Source organism: Balaenoptera acutorostrata, chromosome 3, assembly GCF_949987535.1.
Source record: "Balaenoptera acutorostrata chromosome 3, mBalAcu1.1, whole genome shotgun sequence".
Taxonomy (NCBI): Eukaryota; Metazoa; Chordata; class Mammalia; order Artiodactyla; family Balaenopteridae; genus Balaenoptera; species Balaenoptera acutorostrata.
In genome coordinates, this window is record NC_080066.1 from 30,572,540 (window position 1) to 30,600,183 (window position 27,644).

The window sequence follows — 27,644 nt, forward strand, 5'->3', positions numbered from 1 at the left end:
CTTAAGCCTGGACATTTTATGATGTCAGGTATCATTTAGAGCCCAGGAGTCCTTGGGAATATTAAGTGCTCATAAGAAATGTTTTTGAGGTTCCTTTGCGAGAAACGTTCATGAGGCGCAGGATTTCCTCAGACTGAACTCTGCTTAGGCCAGCAGCCAGAGCCTTATGGGAAATCCTCTTTGGGGTTTATAAATTAGAAAGGAATGTGCAGAACAAACACTCAAATCTTGTGCCTCATTATGACAGTTTAATTAATTAGAATAATTTCTATTTTTTTGGAATAACATTGATATACAGTATTATGTATGTTGTAGGGATACAGAACCATTTTCAGTTATACATATCCACATATGTATACATGTTTGGCTTCTTTGCCCATTTAGGTTATTAGAGAGTGTTGATAGTCGTTCCTAGGTATACATAGATTCTTGTTGATATTTAGTTATACGAAATATTTTGTATTTTTAATCCCATCCTCGTAATGTATCCCTTACCTCCTTCTGTCCCATTAGGTAACCATAAGTTTGGGGTTTTTTAAACTCTCTGAGACTGTTTATGTTTTTCAATTATTTCAATGCTGTGTCTTTATAGATTCCAACTATAAGTGAGTTCATATAATATTTGTCTTACTGATTCTCACTTACTTCACTTCGTATGATTATCTGTAAGATTATCTATGTTCCTGCAATTGCCATTATTTCATTCTTTTGCATGGAGGAATTGTATACCACTGTGTACATTGATCATTTCTTTTTTATCTGTTCATCTGTCCATGGACATTTTGTATGTCTCCACATCTTGGGTATTGTAAATGGTGCTGCTGTGCCCGCTTGGGTGCGTGTGTTTTTTCGACTTCTGGACCTGTCGGCCTATAATTTTAGGGGAAACTGCAGGATCATAGGGTAGCACTCTTTTTAGCTTTTGAAGGCACATCTTTAATGTTCTCTATAGTGGCTGTTACCATTTATTTCCCACCAGCTCCATAAAAGGATTCCCTTTTCTCCATGCCCTTTCCACGATTCATTCATTTTTAATTTTGGTGATGGCCTTTTACTCCAGTGCAAGGTGATCTCTCACTGTAGTTTTGATTTGCATGTCTATGTTAATTGCTGTGTTGAGTATGTTTTCATATGCTGTTTTTCTTCATATACCCGTGCGAGTAGAATTTATCTGATTCAATTGCCTTCTTGAACGTCTTCCCCTTTTCAGTGACGTTCGAACACTTTCGCATGGACATTTGTTGATGTCAGGTATCATTTAGGGCCCTGCAGTCCTTGTCAATACAAAGTGCTCCTAAGCAAGCGTTTTGAGGTTGCTTTTGCGGGAAATGGCCACTAGGCTGCAGTATGTCCTTGGACCCAACTCTGGTTACCCCGGCAACCAGACGCTAAGGGGAAATTCTGTTTCGGGCTTCTCACATAGAGTGGAATGTGACAGTACAAACACCCAAATCTGTCTCATTACCACATTTTTAATTAGATTAATTTTTATTTTTTCTTGAAGGAACATTGATGGACAATGTTGTGTATGTTATAGGTATAGAGAATATTTTTCCCTTATACATAGACATATATGTATGCATCTTTGGCTTCTTTTCCCTTATAGGTTACTAGAGAGTGTTGATAGAACTCCCTGGTATACATAGGTCCTTGTTGATTATCTCTTTTATTGGAAATACTGCGTATTTGTTATTTCCATCGTCCTAATTAATCCCTTCACCCTTCCTGTCCTTTGTAGTAACCACTTGTTTGATTTCCAAGTCCCTTAGTCTGTTTCATTGTTCTCTAATTGGTTCAATGGTGTGTGTTTTTCAATTCCACCTAGAAGAGATATCATATGATATTAGATTTTAAGATTCTGATTTACCTTATTTAGTATGATTATCTCTAGGTTTTCCGTGTTCCTGAAAAATGGCAAAATTTCACTTATTTAAATGTCTGAGTCATATTGCATTGCAAACGTGTCACTTCTTCTTTAGCTGTTCATCTGGCCATAGACATTTTGTGTGCCTCCGTGTTTTGGCTCGTGTAAATGGTGCTGCAGTGCCCACTTGGGTGCATATGTCTTTTCGAATTCTGGTTATCTCCGCATATACACTTAGGGTACCAATGGCGAATCTTATGGTAGCTCTAATTTTAAGTTTGAAGGCACTTCCATGATGTTCTCTAAATTGGCTGTTAGAATTTGCAACCCAACAACACAATAAAAGGGTTTGCACTTCTCTATGCCCTCTACATCATTTATTCATTGTCGATTTTTGATGATGGCCTTCTGACAGGTGCAAGGTGACGCCCCGTGGTGAGCTTGATTTGCACGTGTCTGCAAATTACTATGTTGAGCATGTGCTTATGGGCTGTTTTTATTCATATTCTACGTGAGTAGAATTTACCTGTTGAAAATGCTTTCGCTGAAAGTCGGCCCTGTTTTCATTGATTGTGAAACACTTAAGTCTAGACATTTTGTGATCTCAGATACCATTTAGAGTCCAGCAGTCCTTGGGAATATTAAGTGCCCAGAAGCATCTTTTTGAGGTTGCTTTTGCAGGAAACGTTCTTAAAGCGCAAGATTTCTTCTGACCCAATTCTCCTTAAGCCAGCAACCTGAGCCTTAGGGGACATCTTGTTTGGAGCTTGTAAGTTAAGAGACAAACGTGCAGAACCAACATTCAAATCTTGTGTCTCATTATAACAGTTTAATTAATTAGATTAATTTCTCTTTTTTTTGTAATAACATTCATATACAGTATTATTTATGTCAGAGGAATACAGAACCATTTTCAGTTATACGTATCTATACATGTTCGGTTTCTTTTCCCATTTAGGTTATTAGAGAGTGTTAATAGCCATTCCTAGGTATACAAAGATTCTTATGGAAAATCCAGTTAATACGAAATATTTTGTATTTTGAATCCCATCGTCCTAATGTATCCCTTGACCCCATCTGTCGCATTAGGTAACCATAAGTTTGTATTTTTCTTAAGTTTATGAGACTGTTTATGTTTTTCAATTATTTCAATGATGTATATGTATAGATCCCAGGTATAAGTGAGATCGTATAATATTTGTCTTTCTGAATCTCGCTTAGTTCACTTAGTATGATTATCTTTAGGTTTATCTATGATCCTGCAATTGGCATTATTTCATGCTTTTGCATGGAAGAATTGTATACCATTGTGTACATGTATCACTTCTATTTTATCTGTTCTTCTGTCCGTGGACATTTTGTATGTCTCCTCATCTTGGGTATTGCAAACGGTGCTGCCATGCACACTTGGGTGCATGTGTTTTTTCGAATTCTGGACTTGTCGGCCTATTATCTTAGGGGAAGCTCTGCAGAATCATAGGGTAGCACTCTTTTTAGCTTTTAAAGGCATATCCATAATGTTCTCTCTAGTGGCTGTTACCATTTATTTCCCACCAGGTCCATAAAAGGATTTCCTTTGCTCCATGCCCTCTCCACCATTTATTCACTGTAAAGTTTGGTGATGACATCTTAGTGCAGTGCAAGGTGATCTCTAATTGTAGTTTTGATTTGCATGTCTGCTAATTGCTACGCTGAACGTGTTTTTATAGGCTCTTTTTCTTCATATACCCGTGTGAGTAGAATTTACCTGATTCAATTGCCTTCTTGAATGTCTGCCCCCTTTTCAATGATTTTCGAACACTTTCGCCTGGACATTTGTTGATGTCAGGTATCATGTTGGGCCCTGAAGTCGTTATGAATACAAAGTGCCCCTAAGCAAGCGTTTTGAGGTTGCTTTTGCGGGAAATGGCCACCAGGCGTCAGTATTTCCTCGGGACCTACTCTGGTTACCCCGGCAACCAGACACTAAGGGGAAATTCCGTTTGGGGCTTCTAAATTAGAGTGGAATGTGACAGTACAAACACCCAAATCTTGTGTCTCATTGCCACATTTTTAATTAGAATAATTTTTACTTTTTCTTGGTGGAACTTTGATGTACAGTGTGGAGTATGTTGTAGGTATAGTGAATCGTTTTCCCTTATACATATCCATATATTCTGTGCATCTTCGGCTTCTTTTCCCATATAGGTTACTAGAGACTGTTGATAGAACTCCCTGGTATACATAGGTCCTTGTTGATTATCTCTTTTATTGGAAAACTGCATATTTATTATTTCCATTGTCCTAATTTATCCTTTGACCCTCTTTTGTCCTTTTTGTTAACCATATGTGTGATTTCTAAGTCCATGAGTCCCTCAGTTTATGTGTTCTCTTACTTGTTCGATGGTGTGTATTTTTAGATTCCACCTATAAGTGATATCATACGGTACTAGTCTTTCTGATTCTGACTTACTTCATTTAGTATGATTATCTCTAGGTTTTCTATGTTCCTGCAAATGGCATAATTTCATTTATTTAAATGTCTGAGGGACTTCCCTGGTGGTGCAGTTGTTAAGAATCCGCCTGCCAATTCAGGGGACACAGGTTTGAGCCCAGGTCCGGGAAGATCCCACATGCCGAGGAGCAATTAAGCCCGTGTGCTACAACTATTGAGCCTGTGCTCTGGAGCCCACGAACCACAACTACTGAGCCCAGGTGCCAGAAGTATTGAAGCTTGCACACCTAGAGCCCATGTTCTGTGACAAGAGAAGCCACTGCAATGAGAAGCCTGCACACCACAACGAAGAGTAGCCCCAGCTCATCGCAACTAGAGAAAGCTCGTGCATAGCAACGAAGACCCAATGCAGCCAAAAATAAATAAAACTAAATAAATGAATGTATTTAAAAAGTGTCTGGGGCTTCCCTGGTGGCACAGTGGTTAAGAATCCGCCTGTCAATGCAGGGGACATGGGTTCGAGCCCTGGTCCGGGGAGATCCCACATGCGCAGAGCAACTAAGCCCATGTGCCACAACTACTGAGCCTGCGCTCTAGAGCCCATGAGCCACAGCTACTGAAGCCCGCGCGCCTAGATCCCGTGCTCTACAGCAAAGAGAAGCCACCGCAATGAGAAGCGCACGCACCGCAATGAAGAGTAGCCCCTGCTCGTCACAACTAGAGAAAGCCCATGCACAGCAATGAAGACCCAACACAGCCAAAAATAAATAAATAAATAGATTTTAAAAAATGTCTGAGTCATATTTTATTGCATACATATATTAGTTCTTCTTTTTCTGTTCACCTGGCCATGGACATTTTTTATGCCTCCATGTTTTGGCTCGTGTAAATGGTGCTGCAGTGCACTCTGGGTGCATATGTCTTTTCGAATTCTGCTTTTCTCTGCATATACTCCTAAGGGTAGCAATGGTGGATCATATGGTATCTCTCCTTTTAGGTTTGAAGGCACTTCCATAATGTTGTGTACAGTGGCTGTTACAATTTGTATCCCACCAGCACAATAAAAGGGTTTGCATTTCTCCATGCCCTCTACATCATTTATTCATTTTCAATTTTTGATGATCGCCTTACCGACTGGTGAAGGTGAATCCTCATTTTGATTTAGATTTGCATGTCTCTGCTAATTGCTGTGTTGAACATGTTCTTATGGGCTGTTTTAATTCATAAACAGTGTGAGTAGAATTTACCTATTGAAATTGCCTTCTTGGAAGTCTGCCCGCTTTTCAATGATTTTTGAACACTTAGCCCTGGACATTTTGTGATGTCAGGCATCATTTAGAGTCCAGAAGTCTAATGTGAATATCAAGTGCCCATAAGCAATCTTTTTGAGGTTGCTTTTGTGGCATGGTCATAAGGCCAGCATTTCCTCGGGCCCAACTCTGCTTATGCCAGCAACCAGGGCCTTAGGGGAAATCCTGTTTGGGGCTTGTAAAAAAAGAGGAATGTGCCAGAAGAAACACTCAAATCTTGTGTCTCATTACCACTTTTTAATAAATTTCTTTTTTTTTGAAGTGACATTGATATACAATGTTGTGTATGTTGTAGGGATACAGAACCATTTTCAGTTATACATATACACATATCTCTGCATATTTGGCTTCTTTTCCCATTTAGTTTATTAGAGAGTGTTGATAGCCCTTCCTTGGTATACATAGATCCCTGATGAATATCTATTTTATATGAAATAGTATGTATTTGTTAATTCTCCTAATTTATCCCTTGACCCCTTCTGTCCGGTTGGTAACCATATTTTTTTCCCTAGGTTCCTGTGTCTGCTCATGTTTTCTCAATTATTTCAATCATGTGTATTTTTAGATTCCAGCTATACGTTATATCATATTATATTTGTCTTTCTGATACTCACTTACTTTACTTAGTATGATTATCTCTAGGTTTATCTACGTTCCTGCAAATGGCATTATTTCATTCTTTTACATGGTGGAGTCATATACCACTGTGTACATGTATCACTTTTTTTTTAATCTCTTCAGCTGTCCATGGACATTTTTTATGTCTCCACATCTTGAGTATTATAAACGGTGCTGCAGTGCAAGCTTGGGTTCATGTGTCTTTTCAAATTCTGGTTTTCTCTGCATATACTCTTTGTGGTAGCACTGCCAGATCATATGTTAGGTCTTTTTTTACCTTTTAAAGGCACTTCCATAATGTTCTCTATAGTGGCTGTTCCACATTTACATCCTACCATCACCGTAAAAGGGTTTCCTTTTCTCAAAGCCCTCTCAACCATTTATTCATTGTGATTTTTATGATGGCCTTTGAGACCAGCGCAATGTGTTCCCTCCTTGTTGTTTGATTTCCATGTCTCTGCTAGTTGCTATTTTTACCGAGTCCAATTTCACTATTTTCGCTGCACAACAGGCCAATGAATCGGAGACGAGGTGTTGAGGCAAAGAATACGACTTTATTCGGAAAGCCGGCAGACCAACATGATGGCAGAGTAGTGTCTCGAAAAACCATCTTATCAGGGTTTGGATGCCAGTTTCTTTTATAGCACAGAGAGTGGGAGGAATTGAGGCAGTAAAGTAAAAAGGCCTTAAATTTTGCAATATTCCCTGGAATGGCCAGCCTCAGGGAGGGGATGTGTTAATTTCTTCTTTCTTGCAGCCATCCACAGGTGGACAGGGTCAGATTGTCTCCCTGTGAGCTGAACAGAGGCACTTTAATTAACATTCAGGCACAGGGGCAGTATTCCCTGAGGTAGGCCATTATGTATGATTATTATAACAAAAGCAACAAAAAACAAAGGTTAAAGTCAAAGAAACAGATGGAACATGGAGTCCGATTTAGCTCTTCCCTGTTACAATTCCCCGTTGTCAATGTACATGCCACAATCTTGTGGAAAAAAGGCGTGACAACGTTTTAACTGTTCCGTCAGATGGATCTTTCTGGGAGTTTCTGCCATCGGTTCAATGTTCCAAATGTTGAGATTTTTCTTTTGTTCTGCTTTGGAAGTTTCTACTTTACATCTGTAGACTGAAAAATATTTACAACCTTAAAGTGGAGATTTATCAGGAATTTTGAGGGCTTCAAGCCTGGAGACCGCATCTCAAGTTAAGGAATTTAGTGTTTTTCTATATGGGAAGATGCAAGGGTCAGGGCTCACTGAAATAATTCCTTTGATATGCACCACACCTATCTGTGGCCTGTATGCTGTATTTTCACATCCTGAGTTTCCTCAGGGCTTACCGCAGGGAGTGGCTGCAGTCCGATGGCTGCTGACGGCAGGTATTCTTCTCCCTGAGTTTTCTCAGGGTTCACTGTCTCATGTTGGAGAGCTGCAGTCGCTGATGATTGAGCCTCTCCTCTTGGTCAGGAATTTGACCAATATTTGAGAGACATTTTATGATCAAATTTTGTCCCATGGTGCTGGGAGGCTCATCCCAGGTCAGGTGAAAAATCTTGATATACCACTCCAGGTGCTAATTTTCGGATTAGGCCCTATCGATATTTAAAGATTCTCTGAATCCTCTGTCTAATTATGATCCAGGAGACATTTTCCCGTGTTGTTTCTTCCCATACCTGGAATCACATTATTACAATTATTTTATGTTATAAATGTGATCTATTTCTGTAAGATGTTTAGCTATAGAAGTTTTGTTGGAGGCTTGGTTATACACTGGGTACTGCAAGAGACAACAATCTTATAAAATAGACAAGATATAAGTAATGTAGATAGTAATCTTGACAAAGACATAGTAAAGCAGGGAGACACAAAGCACAAGCAATTTTGAAACAAAGAACAAATTAAAACAGTGGTTAACATAATATCAAGTCCACAGGAGAGTCAGCTGGAAACAACAAATTCTGGCAGGATCAGGTGGAGAGAAAAAGATAAAAGTTTCCCCTTTGTTTACAAAGGCATACTTTATCAACTTGTTGTAGGTCATAGCATAAGGGAAAAGGTTTTTCCTAAAAACAAAGATTAAAGCTGTTGCAGCAATAATAGAAATGAAGTTTTCCCTCTCCTGAGAACAAGGAAAATAAAGGTAACAGTGAACAGGCTAGAGAAGAAACATAGCCTGGCCTGAAAGAGTTAATCACTCCTACTTTTTTTTTTTTAACTGTTACTATCTGTAACTAGATTTGTACTTCACAAGCTAACCTATTACTCTTTAACACTATGTGAGTTACATCCTGCACTCCCTTGTAGCAAATCACCCCTTGTAGTATTTGCATTTCAGAAAAAAGTCACAGGCTGATAACCCAGAGACAAACAGACCCAATTACCAGGCTGCCTGACGTCAGCTGTGACTGTTTTGAAATAATGCAGGAAGAAGAATGCAAGACCTTTACTACTTTGATCCTTATCATATACTCGGGACTGCGGGCCCCACATATAAAATCTTCCCCGATTCCCAAAGGAGTGCACAGTTCTTGAGGTGCTAGCCTGCTGTGTCTTCCCTTCTGCCTGGCAGAAAAATAAAGCCATCTCTCTCTTCCTCCAAAATCTCTGTCTCTGTATTTCTGTTTAGCATCGGTGCACAGAGAAGCCGAGATTTCAGCAACAAAGCCAGTATATTTCCCAAAGTCATAAAGTTATAAATCATATTTACCAGTTCATTCAGTCCCATGTAATTAATTCCCATTCATCTGGATGAAATAATCATGTTTCCCTTTAGTTTTGTCCTTTGTTACCCAGTCCAGTGATATTATCTGAAGGCTATCAGAAAGTTATATTTGTTAAAAAGTTCCTTTTTATCAGTCTTCTTGAAAATCTTCATTTTGTAAAAGCATCAGGACAAAACTTAAAACAGCATGGTTAAAGATTTGCGTACAATGTAATTAGCAGGAAACTTGGATATACCATTTTAGAATAGCTAGTATTATGATTGATAACATATCAGGACATATCAGATGTTAGGGATTCCATATACATTTTGGAATATCTATATAAATGGCATTTACCCATACACTATAACCTAAGGTTCATCTCCAATCCCTTGACAAAGTTTTTGAAGTAATTTTAACATACCAAATAAACTTAGTTTGACATTTCTCACTGAGATGTTCTTTCGAAGTGCCCCAGAGTCAGCTGGAGGCTAAAAAACTTTGGTCAGATTTTGATATTTGGGAAGTTTGTTAAAAATATCAAAAATGTTTTAAAACACAACAGGATCGTAGGTCACTGTGAAAGAATGCTTATTCATTTAACCGAAGTCACAAAATGATTAAAAGAAAACAAATACGGATCACCTAAGGGCATAGAAACTTATATAATCTGTTATCAAAGGGAGCACTTCTAACAGAGAGAGATCAAATTCCAGTCTTGTATTAGCTTACTTAACAAAATCCATTTAGTTAACTTCAATCTAAATTTAGTTAATCCTGACCATGTATAAAACTTTCCAGTAAAATGTAATTCCATTCCTCATACCATCTTTACTGAAAACACACATTTTACCATACTGAAATGTTTTATTATTTTCAGTTGCTTTAATTATATATTTAAATTAGAATCTCTGACTCTTAAAAACCTTAATTTCTAGTGACAACCAAGAGGCAAGTAATAGTTACCAAAATCTGGAGAAACTATTCAGATTATTTTTAGAACATAATTATTTTTATAGTTTACCTAAAAGCTCTTATTTCATTTACATTTAAAATTTCATCATATCAAGTTATTTTTCTTGCTGACAAATTTGCAACAGATATAACAAGATTTCATTTAATTTTTTTTAAATCTAGGTGCAGTGAAAGTACTATACTTAATGTTGATGGCTCTAAAGACATGTCTATATTAATTAGATCAACAAACTTCAACATTAATACCAGGTATTAATTTAATACTAAATATTTCCCACTTCACGTGAACCTGAAACTCATTTAGCTTAATTTCTCTTGTAGTTAGAATTGTTTGGTTTGTAAGCACTTACTTTTCTTTAAGCCAATTAAATAGAGCTCATTTACAGATTAACCTCAGCAATGTTATCCAAAGACAAATACACATACAAACACACAAACAAACAGAGACATCATAGTTCTCATTTCAAAATTTCAGCCCTGAGTCAGGTATAGCAATGTAAAACCCATCAGTTTACAAAAGAGTTTGGATTAAAGTTGGGTTTCTGGCAGATGGAACAAATCAAGCTCACTTGTCTAGATGGCTAAACCCTTTCTACTAATATTTATGGAAAACAAGTCAAGTTCTAAATTGCTGTACTCTCTTTTTCAAAATTTGCATTTTAAAAAGATGGCAGAGATAAGGGTTTTTTAGAAGACCGGATAGGACATTTGTATCTCAAAGATACAGGCAAGTTTCTCCTAGGATCACTTTGTTTTCCCTTTAATATTTACAAGCCTCTTAAGATCACCCGTATTTATTAGAAAATCAATCAACTTGTTCCCCACTGTAAATGGTACCTGGGGCTCCTGTGGGGAAATCAGAATCAGACGCCTCAAGTACAAGGGAAATTGAACTTGAGTCCTGGCCTCTTACAGGATATCGGGGCAAGGGAAATTGCTCTGCTCTAGAAGTGGCTCCCAGTCCAAATTGGGTGCCCAGTTGGGTCTTACTTAGATGGTGATACTAAACCAGGTCCCTCTGCCCTGGGGTTTACCATAGAAACTTCTATTTGATCCCCATGGGTAGGGGAAACAGGAGGCAGTGTATATGTTGGCGGCATGGGAGGGGAGCAGTTGGAACTACTGCCATTGCAGCCTGCTCGGCCATTGAAGGAGCTGGATAGGCTGGAGCGGGGTGTAAGTTTTGAAATAACATGTCCCCACTCTCATTTTTTTTCTCTTCCTTTGTAGAACAGTCTTCCCCTTGGGTTTCCCTTCAGACTGCTGCACCATAAGATGGCAGCCCTCTGACTCCTTTTCCTCCTGATGCAATAGCATAAATGCTCCTACATATGGAATCTCATCTCTTTTTCCTGCTCTTTTTTTTAAACATCTTTATTGAGGTATAATTGCTTTACATTGTTGTGTTAGTTGCTGCTGTATAACAGTGAATCAGCTATACGTATACATATATCCCCATATGCCCTCCCTCTTGGCGTTTCCCTCCCACCCTCCCTATCCCACCCCTTTAGGTGGTCACAAAGCACCAAGGTGATCTCCCTGTGATATGCGGCTGCTTCCCACTAGCTATCTATTTTGTATTTGGTAGTGTATATATGTCACTGGAGGACAATATGGCGGTTCCTTAAAAAACTAAAAATAGAACTACCATATGGCCCAGCAATCCCACTACTGGGCATATACCCTGAGAAAACCATAATTCCCTGCTCTTTTGCAGAACATTTCTAACTGTGAGTGAGCCATTCAGAGGCCATCATTCTTCTGATCCTAGGATATACTGGGTCTACACCCTATTACAATAGTATATCTATCATGTCTTTCTTAGTCATAGATCCACCTCTATGTTTTGCCCATTTATCTAATATATTCCCCAAAGTGCTCTCCTTTGGGATAGATGGAGTGTTTTCCACTTTTAAAAGTTTAATAACACCAAGACACAAAACACGCAAATTCCAATACAAAAGGCACAAACAAATTCTAGCATCGATGCACACAAAACCACGACAAAACCAATGAACTAGTTCCCAGATCAGGTAGACTTAACCCTACAAAACCAAAGAACTTTTTCCCAGTGAACAGGTTCCCAGAATCAGGTAGAGTTCAACAACAATTCCCCCCACCAACAGGGTATTCCAACCAGATTGGCTTGTCCCATAAAGGAAAAGCCCAGACTGAGGGGGGGAATATGTTCCTGGTGCGCACGCCGGAGCGACTTACCCTCCAGAATCAGAGTCTGTCGACTCATAGCCCTAAATGGAACCGAAGTTCCCCAAATTGGAACCGAAGTTCCCCAAATAGAACCAAAGTTCCCCCAATTGGAACCGAAGTTCCAGAATCGAATCGAGTCCATCGACTCGTAGCCCCAAACTGAAGTTGGTCGGTTCCTTGCCTCAACTGCCAAGCGCTGGGATAGCTGGTGCCGCTTCAGGGAACTTTGAAGGGAAGATCCTCAGGACAAATGGTCCCAGCAGCTGCTAGGGCCTTGCCCCAGTATTCCCTGACCAGGGCAGCTAGCCACGAGCAGCAAGGCTCCTGGCTGGCTAAGCCAAATTTTTTACCAAGTCCAAGCTCTCTCTGCTTGCCGCATGACAGGCCAATGAATCAGAGACGAGGTGTTGAGGCAAAGGAATACGACTTTATTCGGAAAGCCAGCAGACTGAAAAGATGGTAGATTAGTGTCTCTGAAAAACCATCTTAACTGGCGGTGGTGGGGGGAGTGGGGGGGCGGGGGGCGGGGTTTGGATGCCAGTTTCTTTTATAGCACAGAGAGGGAGAGGAGATGAGGAAGTAAAGTGAAAAGGCCATAAGCTTTGCAAGTACCCCCTGGAATGGCCAGCTTTGGGGAGGGGATGTGTTAATTTCTTCTTTCTTGCAGCCATCCACAGGTGGACAGGGTCAGATTGTCTCCCTGTGAGCTGAACCCAGGCATTTAGTTTAACATTCAGGCAGAAGGGCAGGGTTCGCTGAGGCAGGCCATTATGTATGATTATAATAACAACAGCAACGAAAAGCAAAGGTTAAAGTCAAAGAAACAGATGGAACGTGGAGTCCGATTTAGCTCTTCCCTTTATAAAACCATCTTTTTTACTTGCCTTTAGTCATGAAAAATCTAGTTTATGAGGTTTTTTTTGGTCCAAAATTCATGACTATTGCTTTTATTATATGCTGGGGCATTTTTAGGATGGTTTTCATTAAATTTTTCATGTTCAGAAATTAAAGATGAGAGTAATTCCTCAGTGAGCATATTAAGTTGATTTTGTTTAATTAATACAGTTTATTACTTCTCAATTGGAGAGGAACACTAAGATGGCTTTTCTTCAGTTATTGTTTCTTCCACCTCTTATATGTAACATTATCAAAGTTATTCACTTTACTGTAAAAATTAGATCAGGTGAAAATTTGGAGAATTCATAAGTCATGGGGTTGTTTAGGCATGAACAAACACACGTGACTGTGATGGGTGTTTAATAGATTTTGTAAAATTAGGAGAAAAATATTCCAATTTGAATGATGCTGTAGCATGATGTAAAAGAAAATGTACAAGATGAAGAATTGCATGATTTCGCATGTGGTGAGAGGACACCTGTTCTCTGATTGCACAACTGACACACCCTGAATTTAGGAGAAAAATCTACTTGTTTCATTTCCTGATTATTTCCAGGTTTTTTTTTTGTTTGTTTTTTGTTTTTATCATTGTCATCCTTGCTACATATGAATCAGTCACTGCCCTTCTTTGCTTTCATTATGGACATAGGGTTCCCACTGCTCTCCTCACCCCCAGTCATCCATGCAGGCCCTGGTAGTTTCTGATGTGTACCTTCAAAATTTTCGAAAGCAATGAGAAATTTAAGTGATCAATTTGAGGTCACTTATACGATTCAAATACAGCATTGTGATCACTTAATTGTGAGAAGAGTGGAGCAGCTTCAATGGACCAGAGTTTTAACTCAGGCAGTTAGCACTAGGAGACTTGGAAAGACAGATAAAATAGGACAATGGTGTTTTTTTGTTTGGTTGGTTGGGGTTTTTTTTTAGAGAGAGATACATAAGACTTGTTGAAAGTACATATGGAGAGTTCTTTGGAAATGTAGGGAGGAAAGGAATGTAGCAAGGAAGCTCCACATATTCACCCCAAGGTCTTAGGCAGCTGGTGGTGGTGTATTCGGATGTACAAATGACAGAGATGGAGACTTGGCAAGTGTGCTGGGTTTCTGAGAATCCAGGAAATCTAATTCTGTCCTAGTGATTTAAAATATTTCCTGGGCAGTACTAAGGACTGGATGCTATTAGTAGACAGAGATTATTACATTTTTCCAGGCTTAGATCAGTGGCAGTTTGATGGAGATGGGGTGTGGAATGAAACAATCTTTGTGAACATAGCTTGAAATGTCCCGTGGCAGACTAGATGTGGAGATGAGGAAGACTTCCGGACACTGTAATAGGCGGGTCAGCATGGCATGTGCTGTGGTTTCACAGAAACCTAGGTGCCAGGTATATACCAGCAACATAAAATATATCTACTGTAAATGAGTGACCTTCCAGGGAAGCTGACCCACAGGTGGCAGGGAGCACCCTCACTTCCTCTCAACAGAGTGATGGCCTTGTCATGTGCTCTGGGATCTGTACCAGGTGTCACTTAGTTGGGGGAAAAGTTTATCAGTCAGAGGCAGTGAGCATTTCTTTTTCAAACAGTTTATTTGGTTTTTAGGCTAGAAGTTCTGAGTTTTTTCATAGCCCATACTGTATTTTTACCAATCTTGCCTATAATGGGAAGAGGACTTTTTTCAGTTGTGCTAATTGATACAGTGGGCTTGGGTAGCAGTTTATGCTCACTTTTAACCTTGGTATAAGTAAAATATAATCATGTGTGTTTTTCTGTAACTAGTGGTTTGTTTTCAGTTATACCAAGAACGGACTTATGCATATGCATAGAAAAGATGTACATTTGGTGTTATGTACACAGTGCATAGGTAGATGTTCATAGCTGAAAAAATGGCTGAGAAAATTTATGAGGTACCTTTTCTTTTTTCACTTCTTCTCTCTGGTGTTGGCTACATGCAGGCACTTTACACATTTCTGTTCTCTCATAACCCTGGTGTGGTTGCCCCACAGTCATATATATCACATTTCTTTATCTATGCTAGACACCAGGGAAGCAATAGATGGCACCTCCGATTTCTAGATGCCTAAATTAAATAAATAAATAAAACACAAATTGGGATCATCAAATCTTAGTGAGAATGAAGAGCAATTAATCTCCTGTATTGCTGATTGGAGAATTAAAAATATATCCAGTTAGGAAAACTGATTGACTTTTACTAATAAACATAAAACTTTACCCTGTTAGAAAAAAAAAGTGAAAGTAAGCACAAAACAATGAAAAATCTCTGAACTTCTAAGATACCCTTCCATTCTGTATTCCTCCACCATCTATAGTTAGCTTCTATTGCATGCAAACGCTTTTTAAAATCAGTGATAGGGAAACAGAACAAGAGACAGAAAGTTGAGTCCCAGTATCTGCATCCTCATGGTTATTAAGTAGTGCAAGTGTAGTGCTACTAAAAACTGGTCTGGGGAGCAGCATTGGCACAAAGAAGAAACTTGATAAAGATGCCAGTTCCTGGGCCCCACTCCAAACCTGCAGAATGACAATCTCTTCCTTGGGTCCTGGAATGCTTTGTATGCATATTTAAATTTGAGAGGCACAATTTACATAAATGCTTATCACTCTAGGCTTACAATAAAGGTGACATGGTGAGTTATAATAACCAGTATCACCTGTGACCTCCTTCACAGATTCTTCTTTTTTTAAATTAATTAATTTGATTTTTGGCTGCATTTGGGTCTTTGTTGCTGTGTGCAGGCTTTCTCTTGTTGCGGTGAGCGGGGGCTATAGTTCGTTGTGGTGTGCGGGCTTCTCATTGCAGTGGCTTCTCTTGTTGCGGAGCTTGGGGTCTAGGTGCGCAGGCTTCAGTAGTTGTGGCACGTGGCCTCAGTAGTTGTGGCTCACGGGTTCTAGAGCGCAGGCTTAGTAGTTGTGGTGCACGCGCTTAGTTGCTCCGCAGCATGTGGGATCTTACCGGACCAGGGCTCAAACCCATGTCCCCTGCATTGCAGACAGATTTGTAACCACTGAGCCACCTGGGAAGTCCTCCTTCACAGGTTCTGCCTGAGAGCACATTAAAAAAAAAGAAGTATAATTGACCTACAATATTATATTTGATGCAGGTGTACAACATAGTTTCAGGTGAACAGCATAATTTATATAGATTACAATAAATATTTTTAAACTGCATGCTTCAGGCAATTCCAGGGTGAAACCAGAGTTAAGCAAGAGGGCTCTCAGGTATATTTGTGGTGTGAGAGTTGAGTTCAACCTTTGGTTCAAGAAAAGGTAATAGAGTCTGTGTGGTCGGGTCAGGTCCTTGCAAACCATATTCCCCATTGCTGTAGCAGAATTAGTGGTTGACTGTGAGGCCGAAGGGCAGGTGAAAACAGGGAAGGAGAATATCACATTTTGGCCTCAAAATCTGCAAATTAGAAATTCTTTCTATGTATTTTAAAGGGGCTGTCAGGAAATACTATTTGGTGAAATCATTTTCTATAACATAGAGTATCCTCTCTTCTCTGCTGAACACAGTACTGGATTGGAAATTGTAGAATCCCCGGGATGAGTCATGTTCCTTTTCTAAATAAACAGGTCTTGCTGTCTCTAAGCTGAACCTGGTCACCTTTTTTGAGCAAAGGAAAGAGCAGGGATGTGAAGAAAAGGAGATAACAGTCATACCCTCTGGTAGGTGGGAATGAATAAAGCAGATGGCACAGGTGTGATGTCTGAGAGCATAACTATCTTGTATGTTAAAATAACATAAAAGGTGTATCTGTCTTCACTGCTACTAGTTTTACTTCACTCACATATTAATAAATTGATGATAATATGATGTGAAATTAGTAAAAATTTTTTTACCCTACACAATTTTATTAATATTAGTGATTCATAACAACTACTTTAAGGCACACTATGATGCTATTCAACAATTCCTGTGATAGGTGGTATTCCATTTTGTTCAGGCACAGAAACATATGACTCTCTGTTGCTGTCCTAATATTGAGCCTGTCTTGCATGTATTAAATCCAACTTTGTCATATAGCAGGTTTCTGTAGTATTACAATGAGAGCATCTATATTAAGATCACTACATCCTTTGCATAATTGATATTGGCCTATTAAATAAATCTTTATACCGAACTGGAAACTTGTTGGTACTAAAATAATAATTACCACCAACTTTCTCTTTCCCTTTTCCTTCTGGGACCACTATAATGCAAATGTTAGTGCTCCTGATGTTGTTTCAGAGGTCTGTTAAAATGTCCTCATTTCTTTTATCCTACTTTTTGTTGTTGTTCACCTTCAGTGATTTCCAGTATTCTATCTTCCAGTTTTCTGATTCATTTCTCTATATTATTTAGTCTACATGTTTCCTTTTAGTGTATTTTTCATTTCAGTTACGTATTCCTCATCTCTGTTTGGTTGTTCTTTAAGATTCTAACTCTTTTTAAAAAACTTCTTGCTCTGGTCGTCCATTCTTCTCCTGAGTTCTTTGATCATCTTTATAATCATTACCTTGAAGTCTTCCTTGAGTAGATTGGCTATCTCCACTTCACTTAGATCTTCTTCTTTGTTCTTATCTTGTTCCTTCATTTGGATCATGTTTCTCTGTCACCTCATTTTCTTGCTATGCTTCTGGTAGGTTAGTTACATTTACTGACCTTGGAGAAGTGGCCTTTTGTAGGAGATGTCCTATGTGTCCCAGCAGCCCACTCTCCCCTGGTCACTAGAACTATATGCTCTAGGTGTACCCTCTATGTGGGCTGCTTGGGTCCTTCTGTGTGGTGGGCTGACTACTGTGGGTAGTCTGGTAGGCTTGGCTGCCCCCAGTCTGGTTGTTTGACAGGTTCTGCCTTGTATGGAGGCTGTCAGTACTTCTTGGTGGGACAGAATTGTGAGGCAGCTGGCTGCACACAGTCCTGGACAACACTGAATCTACTGCTGGCTCATTTGTGGGTGGAGTTGGGGTCCAGGAGATATCATGCCTAGTGACCAACCACTGGTGTATAAAGCCAAGTCCTGGGGCTATGCTGGCTTACTGGCAGGCAGAGCCAGGTCCTGGGCTCTAGATGTAGAGCCCAGGGTTTCTAGAAGTGTTGTTGGACCACTGTTCCTGACACAGCTGGCTGTGGGGTCTGGAGCATCCCAAATCCTGTGCTGGCATTCTGATGGGTAAGATCAGGACCCAGCTGAGTCCATGGCTGGTGCTGGCCTGCTGGTATTTAGGCTGGGTCTGCAGGCTGCTGGGCTGTGGTAGTCCTAGGTCTGCTGTCTATCCACTGGTAGGTGGGGCTGGTTGTGAAGCTTGAGCAGGCTCAGTAGTGGTTGCTGCCAGGGCCCAGCCAGTCTTAGGGCTTGTTCTGGCCTGCTAGTGAGTGGGCTGGTTCCACAGGCTGCTGGGCAGTGGTATACCTGGGAATGGTGTCTGCCTGTTGGTTTGTGAAGCTGGTCCCAAGGCTAGAGCAGGTTTGCTGTTGGTTAGGCCAAGTTCCAGCAAGTCCCTGGGTGGTGACCACCTGCTGATGGGTGAAGTTGGTCCCAAGGCTAGAACAGGCTCACTTCTTGGAGGGGCCGGGGATTCTGGGGCTGGTGCCTGCCCACTGGTGGGTGGAGTTGGGAACCAGGGTCTCTGGCTGGAGGGTCCTGGGGGTCCTGGATATAGTGCCTGTGCACTGGTGTGTGGAGCATGGTCCTAGGGCTTCTAGTGGTTGGAGTCAAGTCCAGGGGCAGCTGTGGACTTGAGAGTATCTTAAGGCAGCCTGTCTGCTGGTGGATGGGGCTCTGTCCCTGCTCAGTTAGTTGCTTGGCCTGTGGCATCCTACTACTTCTGTCTATAGACTTGTGGAAATGTATGGGGCTAGGTCTTGAGGCTAATAAGCTAAAGGGAGGATTCTGAAATTATACTTGCTAGTACCAGTGTCCGCAAGGTAGAAGGAGCTCCCAAAAGTGGCTGCTGCCAGAGTCTATGTCCCTGAGGATGTCCTGTAGTTGCCTCCTGCCTCTCCAGGAGACTCTGCAAGATCAGGAGGTAGGTATGACCCAGGATCCTTTCAAATTACTGTTCTGCCCTGTGTCTCAGAGCATGTGGGATTTTGTGTGCACCCTCAAGAGTAGAGTCTCTATTTCACACAGTCCTCTGGCTCTCTGGAAAATAAGCCCTACTGGTCTTCAAAGCCCATCATTCTAGGGACTCTTCTTCCCAGCACAGGACCCTGGGCTGGGGAACCCAACGTGGGGTTCATATCCCTCACTCTCTGGGAGAACCTCAGAAATTGTAATTATTTTCCCATTTGTGGGTCACCCACCTGGGGGTATCGGTCTTGACTATACCGAGATTCCCCCCCCCCCGCACCTGTCTGGTTGTGGTGTCTTCTTTATGTCCTTACCTATAGAAGATATTTTATGATAGGTTCCAGCCTTTTCCATCAATTGCTGTTCTGTAAATAGTTGTGATTTTGGTGTGCTAGGGAGAGGAATTGAGCTCAGGGTCCTTCCATGCCATCATGTTGGACAATCTCTCTACTTCATTCTTAAATCATATTTTTTTTTAATAAATTCATTTACATTTTTATTTTTGGCTACGTTGGGTCTTCGTTGCTGCATGTGGGTTTTCTCTAGCTGTGGCGAGCAGGGGCTACTCTTCATTGCAGTGCGAGGGCTTCTCATTGCAGTGGCTTCCCTTGCTGTGGGGCATGGGCTCTAGGCATGTGGGCTTCAGTAGTTGTGGCTCGTGGGCTCTAGAGCACAGGCTCAGTAGTTGTGGCCCACAGGCTTAGATGCTCCACGGCATGTGGGATCTTCCCGGACCAAGGCTTGAACCCATGTCCCCTGCATTAGCAGGCAGATTCTTAACCACTGCGCCACCAGGGAAGCCCTTAAATCATATTATTTAATTTTTTCTAATATCCTGTTTGAATTGTAACAGTTTGAAATTTCTTATCACTCATGTTTACTTCTCTGGTTTAAAAAATTGTATAGTGCGTACATTCATTTTGAAATAAAAGTTACCTGTGAGTCTACCTAACTCAAAAATCAAGGACTTCACAAAAGCCTTTTCTACCTGTGTTACCCTCAAACTCTGCACCACACCGCCAGCCTGGGGAACATCTTGCACCCATGCTCTCCCTCTGTTTTTGGACTGTTAACGATCATGGCATCTGTGTGTGTGTTAACAAAGTAAATTTACCTATATTCCTCTTTATAGTCTTTCCAGGTTTGGTTTTGTTTTGTTTTAGGGAACAGTCCTACTATGAATGTACATTTACTGGTCTGCTGAAGTTCATATGTAAGCCTGTCAAACATATTACCAGAATTGGAATTGCTGGTATATACACTTTGATAAATTTTAGAGACAATGGTAGAATAGAAGTAAATTGTATTTCAAATCCCACAGTATTCTCACACCATGAAAACCCTTCCCTTTCACATATATTTATTTGTGGTTCATCTTTATGCCCATACTATATTTCCCAGAGATGGGTAAGTATTATGTTCCTTGCTAAAATATTTACTCTCTTTTTCAAGGTCAGGCTTTTAGTGGTTCTAGCATGATCATATTTCCATTATCTTGCAAATACAAGATTTTCTCTCACACTGCCTTTTATTCTCTGCTCTCCTATATTGCCCTTCTAAATCTAGTGCTGGTCTTTCTTTATGTTCTTCATCAACCTGGATAGATTATACTGTTTTCTCCATTATTCACAACGAATAGAATAGAATAGAGCACCCAGAAATAAACCTTGATATATGGACAAATGATTTTTGACAATTTGCCAAGTCCATTCAAAGTAGAAAGGACAGTCTTCAACAAATGGTGCTGGGAAGTCTTGTTGTCAACATGCAAAAGAAGGAAGATGGATGCTTACCTAACATCATATACAAAAATTAATAAAAATGTATCAAGAAACTCAACATAAGACCCAAAACAATAAAAGTCTTAGAAGAAGACATAGGACAAGAGCTTCATGATATTGGATTTGGCAGTGTTTTCTTCAATATGAAACAAAGGAATAACTAACAAAAGATAAATAAATTGTAGTACATAAATTTTTTTAAATGTATATCAAAGAAACCATAAACATAATATAATGGCAACCCATAAGATGGGAGAAAATATTTTAAAGCCATATATCTGAGAAGGGATTTCTATTCGGAATATACAGAGAACTCCTACAACTCAAAAAAAAAAAAGCAAACACCCTGATTCAAAAATGGACAAAAGACTTGAATAGATATTTCTCCAAAAGAAGATGTACAAATGACAATAAGCACTTGAAAATATGCTCCATATCACTAGATACATATTTATATATTTGTGTGTATGCACACACACACACACAAGCAGAAAACAAGAATTGGTGAGGATGTGAGGGAACTGAAACCATTGTGCTATGTCAGTGGGAATGTAGAATGATACAGCTGCTTTGCAAAACAGTATGGTGATTTTTTCTGATACTGAAAAGTAGAATTATTACATGATCCAGTAATTTTACTTTGGGGTATACCCAAAAGAATTGAAAGCAGTGTCTTGAAGAAATATTTGTACTCCACTGTTTATAGCAGTAATATTCACAGTAGCTAAAGTATGAAGGCAACCTAAGTGTTCATCCACTAGTTCCTGGATAAACAAAATGTGGTATACACATATAATAGAATATTATTCAGTCTTCAGAAGGAAAAGATCTAGGAATATGCTACAACATGGATGAAACTTGAGGAAATTTAGCTACAAAAACTCTTTTCTCTTTTTGTCTTATCTCAATATAACTTACCCAAGGTACATCAATGTTGAAACATTATCAGAGAAATGCAAATCTAAACTGCAATGAGGTATTACCTCACGTCAGTCAGAATGGCCATCATCAAAAAGTCTACAAAGAAAAAATGTTAGTGAAGGGGTGGAAGGAAAGGGAACCCTGCTACGCTGCTAATGGGAATGTAAATTGATACAATCACTATGGAGAACAGTGTGGAGGTTCCTTTAAAAACTAAAAATAGAACTACCATATGAGCCAACAATCCAACTCCTGGGCATATATCCAGAAAAAAACATAACTCAAAAAGATACATGCACCCTAGTGTTCATTGCAGCACTATTTACAACAGCCAAGCCATGGATGCAACCTAAATGTCCATCAACAGATGAATGGATAAAGATGTGGTACATATATACAATGGAATATTACTCAGCCATTAAAAACAATGAAATAATGCCATTTGAAGCAACATGGATGGACCTGGAGATTATCATACTAAGTGAAGAAAGTCAGACAGAGAAAGACAAATATCATATGATATCACTTACATGTGGAATCTAAAAAAATGATACAAATGAGCTTATTTACAAAACAGACTCACAGACTTAGAAAACAAATTTATGGTTACCAAAGGGGAAAGGTGTGTGTGGGGGGGAGGGATAAATTGAGAGTTTGGGATTGACATGCCCACACAGATAACCAACAAGGACCTAGTGTATAGCACAGAGAACTCTGCTCAATATTCTGTAATAATCTAAACAGGTAAATAATTTGAAAAATATATATATATATTACTTGGCTGTACACCTGAAACTAACACAACATTGTAAATCAACTATACTCCAATATAAAATAAAAATTAAAAAAAGATGTGGTATATATGTACAATGCAATACTATTCAGCCACGAAAAAATGAAGTTTTGCCATTTGTAGTGACATAGATGGACTTGGAGGGCATTATGCTAAGTGAAATAAGTCAGACAGAGAAAGTCAAATACTGTATGATATCACTTATATGTAGAATCTAAAAAATAAAACAAAACTAGTAAATATAACAAAAAAGAAGCAAACTCAGAGATATATCGAACAAACTACCAGTGAGGAGGGGGGAGGGGCAATATAGGAGTTGGGTAGTGGAAAGTACAAACAATTCGTTGTAAGATAGCTGAAAGACATATTGTACAACATACATATTGGGGAAAATAACCAATATTTTATAGTAACTAAATGAAAAGTAACCTTTAAAGTTGTATAAAAATTAAAAAGAAATTTTTAATAAAATTTTTTAAAGATTCAGAATTCTAAGAGAATATTTGAAAAAGTGGATATGCTTTTCTCTAATTTTTACCTTAATCAATGTGCTTTTTAAAATGTGAGAGGGCTTCCCTGGTGGCGCAGTGGTTGAGAATCTGCCTGCTAATGCAGGGGACACGGGTTCGAGCCCTGGTCTGGGAGGATCCCACATGCCGCGGAGCGGCTGGGCCCGTGAGCCACAATTGCTGAGCCTGCGCGTCTGGAGCCTGTGCCCCGCAACGGGAGGGGCCGCGATGGAGAAAGGCCCGCGCACCGCGATGAAGAGCGGTCCCCGCACCGCGATGAAGAGTGGCCCCCGCTTGCCGCAACTGGAGAAAGCCCTCGCACGAACCGAAGACCCAATACAGACAAAAATAAATAAATTAATTAATTAAAAAAGAAAATCCTTAAAAAAAAAAAAAAAACTTTAAAAAAAAAATGTGAGAAAGTATAGGGACTTCCCTGGTGGTCCAGTGGGTAAGACTCCGCACTCCCAATGCAGGGGGCCCGGGTTTGATCCCTGGTGGGGGAACTAGATCCCATATGCATCCCACAACTAAGAAGCCCACATGCTGCAACTAAAAAAAAAAAAAAAAAAAATCCCACATGCTGCAACTAAAAAAAAAAAAAAAAATCCCACATGCTGCAACTAAACATGCCACAGCGAAGATCCTGCGTGCCTCAACTAAGATCCAGTGCAGCCAAAATAAATAAATAAAAATATATAAAAAATGTGAGAAAGTATAAACACGTAAGGGGAGATGGGGAGAACAAACTGTGGCACCACAATTTATAACACACACACATAGACAAACATACAATGAATGAAAAATCTGATCTGTTAATTCAGGTATAATGTGCTTTATTACTTAACATAGATCACAACTTCCTTTGTTAATCATCAAATATGCATTCATGGCATCATTTTCAAAGTCTTCTGTACATTCCCAACCCAAAATGTTAATCCACCCTTCATTGCTGCCTTTGGTTTATTTTCAAACAGATCTGTGATGTAAACAACTTTGTGCTCTGCATCTTTTGGGGTATGGAGTCTCAGCTCACCTGAGGACAGGTGGACCTGCCCTGTCCCTGGGTAGTCCTGTCTGTCAAGTGGGCCCTGAGAGGAGAGGGGGCTAAAGGACCTGAGGACAAAGGGTACCTTTGGGAAGATTTCTAAGGGTGACCCCTCACACATCCCTAAACCCACCACATGATTTCCACCAACCAAGCAGCATCTACCATAGGCAACAACAAGACAACACCTATTCCAGGAGGAACTCGGCCCCTAGGAATCAGGCCCAGGGAACCTGCACTTCTGGAAAGTCTCTGAAGTCTTCACACTACTCAGTGGTCTCAGGTGTGCTATGCCTGATCTCTATCTCAGTGCTACTGAATATGGGTCTGAGGGAGTAACATCTACATGAACAAGAAAACTCGTAAAAGATGTCATTTTTTGAGCCCTACAGGAGATTCATAACTTAAGAGTGGGCCCTGCTTCCCCCCAGATCTGTACACACTTTAAAGCTTCAGAAGAAACATTTGCTACGTGGTTCCCATGCAATTTCCCATTAGTATTACATGATGAGTATTTAGAAATAACATCACCTGTGCCCTCCCCACAGAGTCTGTCTATTGATCTGGGTGGGAGCATCCGAGTTGTTTTAACTCCAGGTGATTCTAAGGTTAGGCCCGGTTTAAGCCCAAGCCCAAGGGCTACTGGTACCTGGTGATAGTTGTTTGCAGTCTTCAGTCCTTTTGCCTTTGGGGAGACATTGGTGTCTGCTCTACATGGGATTGGAAAGGGCAGGTCAGTGTAGCCAACTTACTCTGTGCTGTAGCGGAAGTTTTGGGGCATCTGTGTGAGGGGAGAGCATGTGTTGGCAGGAAAGAAAAAGCTCACAGTTCGGTCTCCATGCAGGAGCTCATTGTTCCTGAATCTCTTTTTCAGAAGGTTGCCGTTTCAGCATTTCAAGGTCCTTTAGCCTGTTGGTGTTGTGGGAAGAGGTGAAGGAGCTGTGCTGACGCCACTGAAGGCATATTTTCAAGATACCAATGTGATTCCTCAACATCATATCAATAAGAAAACGACCCAGAGCAGGAGGAAGGAGAGGAGGAAATGGCAGCTTCTCAGGTAACTGTCCTGTCCTGGGTCAGAGGCTCTGTCTGCTTTTCCTCCTGAAATGTCGTGGATTAAGAACCTACAAATCTTTTTTTTTTTTTTTAATTTTATTTATTTATTTATTTATTTATGGCTGTGTTGTGTCTTCGTTTCTGTGCGAGGGCCCCCTCCAGTTGCAGCAAGCAGGGGCCACCCTTCATCGCAGTGCGCGGGCCTCTCACTATAGTGGCCTCTCTTGTTGCGGAGCACAGGCTCCAGACGCGCAGGCTCAGCAATTGTGGCTCATGGGCCTAGTTGCTCCGTGGCATATGGGATCCTCCCAGACCAGGTCTCGAACCCATGTCCCCTGCATTGGCAGGCAGACTCTCAACCACTACGCCACGAGGGAAGCCCAAGAACCTACAAATCTTTAACTCTCTACTTCTTATGTGCCTAGCAAGGTCATTTTCAACTACTTAACTTTTTTCCTTCTTGTGATAGTCAAAGTCAGCACTTTAGAATACTTCTACCATGTGTTCCAGAGCCTTTTCCCCATTGTCTGCATCCAGGCTCCCTGTAGAGCGTGGAGAATGACACTCAACTATTGAAATGATTCCCTTTGTGAAAGATCTACATGGGAAGGCATTAATATCCAAAATTCCCTATGGGATCATTTTGGATGTTGAGCTATTAGTGAATAAGGGGAAAGTGAAATGATTAATGTACATCTGAATGCAACTTATCACACCAGGATTAAGAAAATGCACTTTTCTTTTTTTAAATTTTTTAAAATAAATTTATTTATTTATTTTTGGCTGCGTTGGGTCTTCGTTGCTGCCCGCGGGCTTTCTCTAGTTGCAGTGAGTGGGGGCTACTCTTTGTTGCGGTGTGTGGGCTTCTCGTTGCAGTGGCTTCTCTTGTTGCAGAGCATGGGCTCTAGGCACACAGGCTTCAGTAGTTGCAGCATGCAGGCTCAGTAGTTGGGGCTCGCAGGCTCTAGAGTGCAGGCTCAGTAGTTGTGGCACATGGGCTTAGTTGCTCTGTGCATGTGGGATCTTCCCGGACCAGGGCTCAAACCCATGTCCCCTGCATTGGCAGGTGGATTCTTAACCACTGCACCACCAGGGAAGTCCCAGAAAATGCACTTTTAAATGGGATGGCATTAGTGATCTAGATAACACAAAGTTCTGAAAAAAAAAAAGTAATTAGGAGATACTTGCTCTCTATATTTATAAGAAAGACTTACTATTTAAATACACAATTAGAGTCAGGGAACATGAGAAGTATATGTGGACTGAAATTTGCATAAACTTACATTTTTTTCATGATAGTTTCAGATGATTTTCTTACGTATTTTCACTGAGAATACCACAGCAGTGATAATGTCTTGCCTGCTTCCGTCACCTGATAATCATTTGTCCCAATACACCTGATGTTCACTGGTTTAGGTGCTTTCTGCAGATTCCATGATGTTCAAATATTTTTTATCTTTAATAAGGGTTTTGTGTGATTCACTGAGAAATGTGCATAAACCATCACAGTAAATCTGGAAATTCCCATTTCTTCTTAGTTTTCCTTTGTTTGTAGTTTGTTTTTGAAAAATGAACATTTTCACCTTTCTTTATTAAAGACATTGGCTTTACAAGTGGAAGTTGTAATCAGTCAAGCCTTGTTCTTCTAAGTTTCCATTATACTCCACACTCATCTAACAGACATACTCTTCTTTATCACTTCTTTGTATTTTCAAAAAAGTTTACAAGAATCATATTGTTAATGTATGCTCAATTGTGTTAAATTTCTGAAATATAGCTCAACTCAAATGATAAATATTTTCTACGAAATCAGGGATTCAGAACCAGTAGCTCTACCTTATTTTATATCATTGTGTGTGTCTCCCCTAGTGTATTTATAAAATACAAATTTTTGCTGGGAGGTTTTTGAGAACTGATTCAATCTCCTTAATAGTAATTTGGCCTGTTCAGATTGTTTTATTTCTTCATGATTCAGTCTTTTTATATTTTTAAATTTTTTCTTTAGCCCATTGATTCTTTAGGATCGTGTTGTTTAATTTCCACATACTTGTAAATTTTCCAGATTCTTCCTGTTGTTCATTTCTGGTTTCTTACCATTGTAGTTGAAAAAATACTTAGTATGATATCAGTCTTCTTTAATTTGCTAAGACTTGTTTAGTGACCCATCACATGATCTGTCCTACAGAATGTTCAGTGTGCACTGGAGAAGAATATGTATTCTGCCCCTGTTTGATGGACTGCTCTGTTTTTGTCTGTTAAGTCCATTTGGTCTAATGTATAATTCAAGTTCAGTACTTCCTCATTGATTTTCTTTCTGGATTCATTGTTCAAAGTTGGGTATGAAAGATCCCTACAATTTTTTTTTGTAATGTCTATTTCTATCTTCAAATCTGTTATTTGCTTAACATAAGTCCTCCACTGTTAAGGCGTATTTATTTATGATTGTATTCTTGA

General features: G+C 40.0%; 1 protein-coding gene across 3 annotated transcripts in view; it reads left to right on the forward strand.

Moving 5' to 3' along the window:
* LOC103011768 (putative protein FAM90A7) overlaps positions 1–27,644 on the forward strand; it is a 76,799-nt gene that overhangs the window by 34,070 nt on the left and 15,085 nt on the right. For 2 of the 3 annotated variants that reach the window (XR_009007628.1, XM_007167484.2), the window contains exon 3: positions 25,009–25,191. The exons of the other annotated variant lie outside the window; for it this stretch is intronic. Coding sequence is in view for 1 of the 2 variants with exons in the window: in XM_007167484.2 (XP_007167546.2) it covers positions 25,177–25,191 (15 nt within the window). In the remaining variant the exon portion in view is untranslated. The remainder of the gene's footprint in view (positions 1–25,008; positions 25,192–27,644) is intronic. 3 annotated transcript variants of the gene reach the window in all.